The sequence below is a fragment of the Stylophora pistillata genome, chromosome 2, assembly GCF_964205215.1.
Source record: "Stylophora pistillata chromosome 2, jaStyPist1.2, whole genome shotgun sequence".
Taxonomy (NCBI): Eukaryota; Metazoa; Cnidaria; class Anthozoa; order Scleractinia; family Pocilloporidae; genus Stylophora; species Stylophora pistillata.
Genome location: NC_142520.1, coordinates 51,339,878 through 51,351,601, shown reverse-complemented (window position 1 = coordinate 51,351,601; position 11,724 = coordinate 51,339,878). Strand labels below are relative to the sequence as shown.

The window sequence follows — 11,724 nt, the reverse complement described above, 5'->3', positions numbered from 1 at the left end:
TGGAACACTGAGTTACCTCGCCAACAAAGTGATTCTGGTGGTCTGTAATGAGAGGTAGTTCAATGTAAATCCTTCTTTCGTACTTAGCGATCCCTTCTTCTAAAGCTTTTCGCAAATTTCTAGACGCAGTCTCCCGTCTCTTTTTGCTGTCTTCTTGAATCTGAAAGACGAAAAATCATACACGTGAAGGGAAACAATGGATGCCTTTTAACAGTTAGTAACATACATGAAAACATTTCTCAGTTCTGATTGGTTCATATGAATGCAGTTTTCAGTTAATTCAGTGCAGAAGAGGGTTAATTCAGTGCAAAGAAAGAAACAAACCAGACATTCTGATTGGTCAATGTCAAGGTCAATGTGAAGGTCAAGGTCAAGGTCATTGTCACTTGCAGGGTTTGAATAAATTATTTTTGCACCTGATGCGCGCACTTTTCTTCTGCGTAGTTATGAGAAGCCACCTCGTACATTTTCATGTATATTATTAATACATAATCACATGATTTTCTCGTGCAATTTGGAATAAATAAGCACTTGTAAATTTTTTTAAAGACCACAAATTGCACTCGTCCTACGGGCTCATGCATTTTTGTTAGTCTTTGAAATAGTTTAATCGTGCTTATTTATTCCAAATTGCACTCGAAATCATGTGATACAAACTGAATGCTTCTGATGCAGTGCACAATTAAGCTTTTCCCGCTGCTTCAACTCAACTTTTCTGTCAGGTTTTAAAATTGATTCATGGCGTTTATGTGGATGAAAAGATAACTTGGTGCTTGCAGTGTGTTAGCTTTGTTTGACCACACTAACGTCCCAGACAGAGAGAAAAAAAACATCAGGAAGCTCGAAGTGTCTTTAATAACTAAGAACAAGACCACCTTTAGTGAATCGTCGTTCCAGTCATTAAGGTGACTATGTAGCATGAATTTTGGACAGTGATACCGCGTATCGGATTTATTAAACCGAATTCGTTCTGTCAATACACGTGTGGAACTAACTTGTGCTGTGCAAAAAATAAAATTTCTCGCATTTTTATCTGTGCTTTGCAGTCAAACTTCCGTGTGTCTTGAACGAGAAATCTTCTTTTTTCGCAGTAAAGCACTATTTGAGCAATAGTGAAAATCAGACCTGAAAAAAATTTCAGGCCTGTATGGAATTCGAACCACAGACCTCTGCGATACTAGTGCAGCGCTCTACCAATTGAGCTAACAAGCCAACTGGGAGCAGGCCATCAAATTAATTCGACATAAACCCATAGATGATAAATCAAACAACAACAAACATATGAAACATATGTATGAACTGCGGTTATGAAACGTATATGTGCACGATCCTTCGCAGTAAAGCACTATTTGAGCAATAGTGAAAATCAGACCTGAAAAAAATTTCAGGCCTGTACGGGATTCGAACCACTGACCTCTGCGATACTAGTGCAGCGCTCTACCAATTGAGCTAACAAGCCAACTGGGAGCAGGTCATCAAATTAATTTTACTGAGAATTACGAATTATTTTTTACTGCTCTAGTATTGTATGTTTTCATCTCTTGTAATTGTAAGATACTGAAATGCTTCAATAATATTACTTCAACTTGTTTGTTGCTTTTTTCGCAATTTCCACGTCCGTGACCGAAAGAAAATAAAAGATGCTAAAATAAATTAAGAGATGTACTGTGGGACTCACTGCATGGGTTGTTGTTTCCCATGAAGTCATATATACAACAGCTTTAATTTTTCTCTTCACATGACAGCAAAATCAACCCACAACATGGACCAAAATTGAGCCACAGGAGGTGGGAGGTGGAAGGGAGAAATAACTGCTAATATTAGTGCTCCATGTGTTTAAAAATTATAATCCTGCTCTTAGGTCTTATGAAAATCTGTTGGTAAGAAATGAACAGGGATTTCAACTGGCCTGGCAGCAAGAAAAGGGTGAAAAACAAGGTTATTCAAACTTCAAATTCGTAATAGATGATAAATTTTTTTCAGGTCTGATTTCCACTATTGCTTAAATAGTGTTTTACTGCGAAGGATCGTTCTTATATACGTCTCATAACCGCAGTTCACTCATATGTTTCATATGTTTGTTGTTGTTCGATTTATCATCTACGGGTTTATATCGAATTAATTTGATGGCCTGCTCCCAGTTGGCTTGTTAGCTCAATTGGTAGAGCGCTGCACTAGTATCGCAGAGGTCAGTGGTTCGAATCCCGTACAGGCCTGAAATTTTTTTTCAGGTCTGATTTCCACTATTGCTTAAATAGTGCTTTACTGCGAAGGATCGTTCTTATATACAAGTCCAAAATCTTACAATAACCTTTTAGTAAGGAACCAGTCAGCTGTCTTGACCAGTCACCTCAATGAAATGATGAAAATTTCTTTGTGTAACTTGTGAATCAGTCATGAATGGTATTCTTGTACTGTAAAATTTGTCAATCTTATAATGTTAAAGAAAATTTTTTTTTAATGTATTATGAACTGAAGGCAACTCTGTGCCATTTATTGGATGGAAATTTTTTATATGAATGTTGGGATGTAGAAATTTTCATTGGCATGGCTACACATATTCACTCATTACTCTTAGCGGAGGATTACAAATTTCAAAAAATTTGTTGGTAATGACATGTAGATTGAGTGATATTTCTCTTCAGCACAGAAAGTGCAATAATTTTTGTCACTGTTTTTTGGTGATTTTTTCAAAAAGTGTAGATTTTGGTGGCATTACCCATCTTTGTAATTTTAACATTTTTCTTAGTTTTAATCCTTCATTTATTTGGTAGCAGGGTTCATATGAGACCTAGAAACCCCAGAAAGTCATGGAATTTTATGATTTCACCTCCTGGACCTGGATAGTCTTGGAATTTAGGTTTGGCTCCCGGAGAATCGCGGAAAATTAGTAGGCTTTCTATGAGTGCAAAGCGTTTTTGTTTACTCATCATTCTTGTGTAATTCTTGACTAAGGTTCACTGGAATTTCTTGAAATGTCAAAATCCTCAAAAGTGTCCAAACCCTGGCCCCAGGGTAACATTTACAGCCACTATATCAATGGTGCATAGTATACCAATTACTTTAGCAGGTAAACACATTTTGTACTGATAGTATGTAGTACTCTTTGAAAAAGAAGTTTCAAAGCAGTTGAATCATGTAACACAGGCACCCATTAAATTATTTTGAATTCAACATTAAAAATTGTTCTTTTCCCTTTTTTTATTCACATTACATTTAAATTTACGAAGGCCTGCTGACCAAAACTTTTCTTTCATAAAAATAATTGGCCTTTACCTTTTTTTCAAAAAAAGGTTACATTTCAAACAAAATGTTGTTTCATAATTATACAAAACTCTTAAATTCAAACAATAATACATAAATGTATTAATTAAAGTTTACTGAAAATTTGTTGATATAATTAATCTCTCTTTGAAAGTTGTTGCGACAAAACTTGCATCATCTGATGCTGTAACATTAGAAATTGTTGTTGTTGCTGATTTTGCTGTTGTTGCTGATGCTGTATTTGCTGTAGCATTTGCTGTTGGAAAAATTTCATTTGCTCATTTTGGGCCTGTATCTGCAACATTAACTGTTCATTTTGAGACCTCTGGGCCTCCCTTTCTTTTCTTCTATCCCTGAATTCTTGCTCTTTCATTTCACGCATGGTGTCTCCCTTTTCTCTTAACCACTCTAATGCCTCTCCTCCTGATCTTCTTCTCTTTTTCTCCCCTTTTCCCTCATCGTTTCTGTTTCTTTTTGCCTCTTTTTGGTTTGTCCTAGCCTCTCCATGGCTCTTTCCCTCATCTCTACTGCTTTCTTTTTCTCTCCTTCCACTAATTTCTTCTCTTCATCCCTCTGCCCTTTTTTCATCTCAGACTCCCTTTCCATTACCACCAACTCCTCCAACAGCTTTTCAACTTCATTCATTTCTTCATCCCCACCACCACTCTCGCTCTCTTCCTCCCTCACTCTTAAGCGCCACTTCTCGGCCAGAATATTATACCGGTCTCTGACTGACCGTGAAATGACGGGCATACCCTCTGCCACACTGTGAGGTCAGAAGCAACAGCCTGCCATAGTGCTCCTCTCTCTCTGCTTCCCGCTTTATTGTTGACAAAAACCCCTTCAGCTGCCACAGCTCGCAAGAGTTTCATATCTCTTCCTTCAGTCCACACCGTGATTGATCTGATAACTGACAATCATAAACAAAAGATTCTTAGAAAAGTGGGCATATAAAAAAACCTACTGTCTTAAGCTGGTATAAAGTTACTTGAACATAAAATAAGCAAAAATGCCAAAATATTTGGCGATGTTACTCCTCTAATCTGAATATCGTGTCATCCAGAAAAACACATGGCTGATTAACAATTATTCCACGAGCGCGTGTTGGATATGAGATGATAGATAGCCAACTCGGCGCTACGTGCCTCGTTGGCTATAATCATCTCATATCCAACAAGCGCGAGTGGAATAATTGTTTTATTAAAAACGCCCCCAAGAAATTCTTATTTTGGAAGAAGAAACTGGATTTTTTAGCTCCCTTTTGATTTTAAGCTGACGCGTACGCTTACCATATTTGAAGATTATGGTATATTGGCTCATATACCATAATGGCTAAGCCGCTAAAAAGTCTTTAATTGCATTATCCAATGATCCAGTTTTTAATGATTTGCATTATTTTACATTTTCCTTTTCTATCTAGATGCATATTTTTTCGCGTTCGAAATTGCTTGCTAAAAATGTTTACACTTATTTACGAAAACATTACATTTCATTCTCACTTTTTTTGGGGGGCCAGAGCTTTCTGTACTGCTTGCATCCATCGCGGAAACAACGACAACAACAGACTGAAAAAAAATTTGCATGAATTTCAATAAATAAACTGATCAACTTGCTCATGCTGTTTACTAAAATCACATTAGATTTCGCAAGTTTATCTTTCTAAGAGTTGTCAGCGTACCTTTAAAATAAGAAACTGTGTAAGAGACGAACCCACAAAATCGAGAGAAAAAAAACAACAACTGAAATGCGTGACGCTAAGTTTTGATTGTTAATCAATTGATAAATTTCGCTCACAGCTGTAAGAAGAAATAGGCCCATGTAGGAGAGCAATTGGACAAAACGCCGTATAAACATTACAGTGAGAAACACCTGGCCTGGAAACTTTTATTTGTATAATTCTAAGAGATTCTCTCACCTCTTCAACCGGTTTTATGAATACAAATTTCAGACGTTTCGATCAGGACGGGAAAACCATCTAAATGCCGTCCTAAATATGTTGCGAGACCGGTAACGCCATCACCGGAAGTCGTGCAAGACTCGTGTCCAGACTATTCCACGCGCTCTCCGTTCTGAAATGACGTTCTCGTCCTCTTGCTAAATCTCACCAGAGAGCTTAAGCATCAGACGTTTTTGATGTCACGGACGTCAGAATACCGGGGGAGACTGGATCGACAACGACGTTTTAGGCGCGAAATTTTTTACTTAAGCTGGACACCTGCGTCACCACGGACGTGACAGCTGATCACAGCTGTCACGTTTTTGGTCATTGTTTACAAAGGAAATGTGGCCGTAATTTGCAACATGCCGTATTTAAGGGATGTGAGAAAATCACTTTTAATCGCTCATGACCAAGGAGTGGTGTCAGATGAGGAACTGTTGCTATTACTGAAAGAGAATTCGTCTAAAAACCCTGAGTTTTCGTACGAAAAATACGCGAGGTTTAGTATCGAGAGTATCGAGGAACCTGAGTGCAAGTCCGAGTTTAGAGTTGAAAAAAAGGACCCTCCACTGCTGGCTGATGCGCTTCGACTACCGGACACCTTCCACTGTAATCAGAGAACCACTGCCGACAAGTTAGAGGGGCTATGTATTTTGCTCAGGCGAATGTCGTTTCCTTGCCGATATAGCGACATGCTCGCACGATTCGGCCGACCGGTTCCTGAACTTAGCATGATATCAAATACGGTGATGAATTATATTTACGATATACATGGTCACAAACTGTGTCAGTGGAATCATGATCTACTGAATCCACGTGACTTCAACACCCACACGGATGCTATATCGAATAAAGGGGCTGCACTACAAAAATTGTTTCGGGTTTATAGACGGAACGATTAGACCGATATGCAGACCCTCGCAACAACAAAGAATAATGTTCAACGGCCACAAAAGGGTTCACTCCTTGAAGTCTCAGTCCGTAACTTTACCAAATGGTTTGATAGGCAACCTGTTTGGCCCAGTTGGTTAGTAAAAGAAATGTATTACGTAATTTTTGGTCTATAGTATTCGTGATGCCAAACACTTCCAGCACGTATGAAATGGTATCTTTGCGAAACTGCATCTCATTTGAAATACAAGTTTCTTTTTTTTCCTAGAAGGTAGAGGGCATGATGCAGGGATACTTGCAGACTCTAAGCTACTCGACAGGTTGGATCAGTATGCATTTTTAAATGTATAAAGGCAGACAGGGTCTCCATTTGTGTTAAAACACAAATGGAGACCCTGTTTGCCTTTATGGGGACCCAGCTTACCCAATACGAGTGTACCAACAGCTTCCATTCAGACAGAATGCTATTACTCCAGCAACGGAAGCTTTTAATAGCTCCATGAGCTCCGTAAGGGAATCAGTAGAGTGGACCTTTGGTGATGTTGTCAAGTCGTTTAAGGCCTTAGATTTTAAAAGTAATCTAAAAATTGGTTTGAGTTCAGTTGGCAAAATGTATCTAGTCTGTGCACTCATTCAAAATGCAATAACATGTTTATACAGAAACCTCACATCGAACTTTTTTGAAATTGAACCTCCTTCCCTGCATGATTACTTAAGATAAGACCAGATAGTTAAAGCAGCAGTACATGACATGAAGAATTTATTCTTGTCTTGAAAAGCTCATTCGTACAACTCTAATTAATACAATTACACTCTGTACATTAGCAACCAATAATTGCTTAAATTCTATCTGCAAAATATCGCGAGAATTGCTATGGCGCAACGAATTCTTTCTACCAGCTGATCATTTGCGTTTTGGTTGAAGTTTGCGCTACTTGTACTAACTTAAACACCTGCAACGGAAGGAGAATTCCTCGTTCAAGCCGTATATCCTCTAAATTGCTGTTTGTACAATTGGACGCGAGAAACGAGCCCTGACTTTTGAATAAAAGCACCTTAAATTTGTTTCCCTCGAAAGAAAAAGGGTGAGGTGGAGGAGAAAAATATATAATAATAATAATAAAGAGAAGTACAATTATGCTGTTCCGCGTCTAAAAAAATATCTCAAAATCTTATTTTTAAAAATAAAGAAGGAGCTGAGTGCTCTTGACTTTCTTCGAAAATCATTCTAGTCTTTCCCAGAAGCATACTTAAACGAAGACTATCCCAATGCTGAAGACAGAGTACCCTCTAAATAGTTAGTATCCCTTAAAGATCTTTTTCGTTCTTCTGATCACGTGGATTTTACATAAAGCTTTGTAACCACCCCGCTCACGTAGCTTTCATACTCTAAACCCTTGAGAGTTGGTAGTTACGTCTGGCTGTTAATAACGATCGGCCGAGCGTCCATCTGGGTTTTATCTTGGTTTGAGACCCCCAGCAGAGTTTCAAGACTTAAAAAAATGGCGGCCGTTACCGCATAGCGCGTTCGAAGTTTAGATCAGAGAGCCTTTACGCTTTTGGAAGGCGAACATGGATGTATCTACCGAAATTTTTTTAGAAGACGTTGTTTTCGTGCAGATGTGAGGTCTACAGCTGAGGTGAGTGGTATTTTTGTGTTTCATTCGGCAAATTAGCTCTAATTTGCCGTAGCTTCCATAATGCTCTGAGGCGTAAATCCAAATAACGAGCGTTTTATTCAAGGAAAGCGCATTTTTTCGTTTACTAAATTATAGATTACAAATGTTTTGGTATGTTTCGGAAATTTTCCATTCTCGTCAGTGTAGGATGAGGTGGAAATTAATAAACCGCGGAGTGAAGACTTACCCGTAGCGTAAATTTTGTTGTTTACCAAATTTAAATGTCTCGGCTCAATCTCGAGCTAGAAATTTAACGGTGATTTATAGTACAACACTTTTGTGGGTAAATGTATTTATATGAGCTTCAACAAAGAGAGTTCATTACTCAATCTACAAGGCATGTAAATGAGAGAGAGCAAAAAGCTATGTGTCAACAGTTGTGTTCTTATACATGTGTAGCGAAATTTAAAGTATACATATCTATGTTTTAGATTGAATCGATCCCAAGAGAGGTGACAAACTAAATTGGGATGTCGTCTTTAACCTTAGTTAACAATGACTGATTTGCCAGCCTGTGACGAATAACACAGACATTCTCAATCCTACATGAACATGGCAAATAGGAATCTGACCATTACCTTTTCTTAACTATGATTTTTACTTAAATTCTTATACAACTTCCACATTCATCAGGATATGTTGTCCAACTTGTGAAATTAAAGCCATCTAAGTTATGGTAGAATTTTAAGCCAAGTAATGTAAACTGTTGCCTGAGACTTCTTTTCTAATTTCATGTTCACAGTGTATTTTTTTTAAATCCATAGGGACAAGATAGCTCAACAGCACAGCTATTCTGAGGTCATACATAATCTTTGACTCGCTTATGATGAAGGTGAGCAATTAGTAAATAAGTGTTAATTACCAGTAACAAATTTGCTCTCAATCTGAAGCTTTTGGTGGTAAAAATGATGGACAACAATCACTTTCAAGTGACTTATTACCTTTTTTAAATGACCTGACTAAATCATTTAAGGGAATAAAACTAGGTAAGAATGCTTGATCAAAATACTTTACAAATGTACTGTAATCATCTTCCAGGATTGTAGCAATTTCAGAGCAACTTTTTTCTTGTGAAGAGTATTTGTTACCTCATCTGATAACTCATAGTCATTAGCATTGGGAAGCCAGTTATTCTGCATTAAGAAGGTTGCATCCCATACTTTTGTATCAGACTGTAGTTGCCTAGTGGCCTTCAGGACAAGAACTTGTATTTTTGCCAGGTGGTTTTCATACCTGTTGGCACAATATCTGGATTTGGGGTTGCGGTTTAGGTTGTTGTGTAATTTTTCAGGCTGTATGACTTCAGGTGTTCCGCTTTGGGGCATTTTTTACCCTCCCTTTTGCTTCATCAATGGTTTCAAAACATTCTACCATTCTTTGCCTTTTCCTGGTTGCAAAATATGTTCATTGAGCCAGGTGAAGGTTGACATAATTTTTTTTTCAGAAATTTTCTATACTTTTTTTTTTTTTAATTTTCTCTCTTCTTTACGGATTTTTTTTTTGCCTTAACAGGTGAAACTTTGTTTGTCAACCCAGCCTCGGAAACCATGGACATGACTTCTGTAAAGGACTTTACCAGTTGCTCCTTACATTCAGAGTCGAATTCCTTATATATCACTGACCCTACGTTTTTCACTTCTTTTGGTGTTGTTTTGAAGATTTTTTTTCCTTAAAGCTCTTTGGCTTGACTTTTTACTTCTGTGAATGCCTCCCTTCTGCTTGCCACACAACCTGTGCTTTTTTTGAAGAGGCTACTCTCTGCTGGTGTTGTTAAGAGACAGCATTTGCATTCTATTTGGTGCAGAGATTTTATACCCTGGGCAGTTTTCTGCCAGCTTTCCATAGAATATGCATTTAGATACTGTTGCTTTTTTTCTGGTGGTGACCACTGTGAAATTCGGTTATCAATGGCCTTATATTTCTTGAGAAAAAGACCTATTGATGTAACTATACTTTTTTGTAATTGTGCTTTATTTTTCTACCTGTAAGTATTTAGTGACCTTCAAAAGATTTATGGAAAGAAACACTTACTTTTGCTCACATGTAAATGGGGAAATTCTTTGAAATTTTCCATTTAGAGCTGATATCTCTCTTCAAATTGCTGGCTTTTATACGCCTTTTCTGATTCATTGTCCTTTGTTGAAAAATTTTTTTGGGCAAGGGACTTAGTAATCCATAAATAAACATGAGCGAATCAATCCCTAGTCAATCTCCATGTCAATTTACATTTTGTTTCTATTTCATTTTTCACTCAATATTTTTTTTTGCCTTTTTTTTTATTTTGTACCACATGAAATTGGACAGATGCCTCCAACTGAGCTGGCAGGAAATTAGTGCAAAGTGCACATGCAAATTATCTCTCCATCAAGATGGGGTGGGAGGGGAGAATTTGAAGTTTGAATAACCTTGTTTTTCACCCTTTTCTTGCTGCCAGGCCAGTTGAAATCCCTGTTCATTTCTTACCAACAGATTTTCATAAGACCTAAGAGCAGGATTATAATTTTTAAACACATGGAGCACTAATATTAGCAGTTATTTCTCCCTTCCACCTCCCACCTCCTGTGGCTCAATTTTGGTCCATGTTGTGGGTTGATTTTGCTGTCATGTGAAGAGAAAAATTAAAGCTGTTGTATATATGACTTCATGGGAAACAACAACCCATGCAGTGAGTCCCACAGTACATCTCTTAATTTATTTTAGCATCTTTTATTTTCTTTCGGTCACGGACGTGGAAATTGTGAAAAAAGCAACAAACAAGTTGAAGTAATATTATTGAAGCATTTCAGTATCTTACAATTACAAGAGATGAAAACATACAATACTAGAGCAGTAAAAAATAATTCGTTTGTTTTTTGGCTTGCTAAGCCAGCAGTTTTACTTTCCCATCAGATATTAATTTTGTCCGGTGATCGACCTGACGACTATAACCACCATATTTGATTTGTGCCTTCTTGGTCAGCGGTATAATGTGGTAGTCAAGTCTTGTTCATGTATTATGTTCGAAAAGAAACAAAATGGCTACTTCTTTCGTAGTTTAAAAAGGGGTAGTCAGAATGCTATCGCCGGTGCCGAATTTTTCATTTCAAGCAGTTATTTTTAGCGAAATGGAAGAAGGTGTTGATAAATTTTATCTTCTCGTTTGGAATGAAGCTCCGAATAGAGTTGATAACAATCTAAAGACCATTAAGTTGAGAAAAGTTCCTTCTCAGCTCCTAAAAATCTCTAATCTCTTTTTTAAGGAACGAAGGAAATTCATTCCAAACGTAGATGGCTAGCATTTTTTATTGAGTATTTTTCTCATTCATTGATCAGTAACGAGTGTGTGTAAATCTTACCAATTCCGATAAAAACCGATTGAGTAGCGTTTTGATCACGTGACCCGATACGTGACCGTCGTCGTCGGCATTGTTGCCATAAGGTAAAAGTTCGTATGGATATCTATCGTCCATGAAAGTTTCAGCGAAATCGGCTGTATATTTATGGAGATATGGCTGTTTATTTTATTAAGGCAATTTAATCTCCTGACCCAGGCCTTAAACTACTTGAGAAGACGCGATGCAATAGCCCATTTCCGAGTTCTCACGTTCCTGGAGACTGGTCCCGAATTTGGACGCGAAAGCGAGGCTTCGTGCATAAAAATCCAACATGGACGCTCATAGTACTAATGTTTTATTCATAATATGGTTTATTGTTCAGTCGCCTGTTGTAGTAATGGAAATCACAATCGAAAGGATCTTTCGTATTTTACTTTTCCTTCGGACAAGAGGCTTGGGACCTGGATAAAATTTTGTCGCCGAGCGGACAAAAAGTTTGCAGAGGAAGCAGCGAAGGCGAAGACGGGAAAGGCCAACAACTTGCGTATTTGCAGTGCTCATTTTTCTCCTGAAGCCTACAGAAAAACTTTGAACGGCAGACGGGAAACACACGACACTGCCCTGCCGACTTTGTTTC

The 11,724-nt window shown here is 37.8% G+C and overlaps 2 protein-coding genes and 1 pseudogene across 3 annotated transcripts in view; 2 read left to right on the top strand and 1 right to left on the bottom strand.

Moving 5' to 3' along the window:
* Positions 1–4,788: 4,788 nt before the first annotated feature.
* On the top strand, positions 4,789–7,155 carry LOC148740195 (uncharacterized; annotated as a pseudogene).
* Positions 7,156–10,527: 3,372 nt separating this feature from the next.
* The window catches only part of LOC148740193 (protein argonaute-2-like), a 20,657-nt gene continuing 19,460 nt past the window's right edge, over positions 10,528–11,724 (bottom strand). Inside the window, exon 21 of the mRNA XM_088748405.1 lies at positions 10,528–11,325. The gene's annotated coding sequence lies outside the window, so the exon portion shown is untranslated. The remainder of the gene's footprint in view (positions 11,326–11,724) is intronic.
* The window catches only part of LOC111333262 (uncharacterized), a 2,703-nt gene continuing 2,303 nt past the window's right edge, over positions 11,325–11,724 (top strand). For both annotated transcript variants that reach the window (XM_022938805.2, XM_088748411.1), the window contains exon 1: positions 11,325–11,724. This exon is cut by the window's right edge. In XM_022938805.2, the coding sequence (XP_022794540.2) occupies positions 11,454–11,724 (271 nt within the window). In that variant the 5' untranslated portion in view covers positions 11,325–11,453.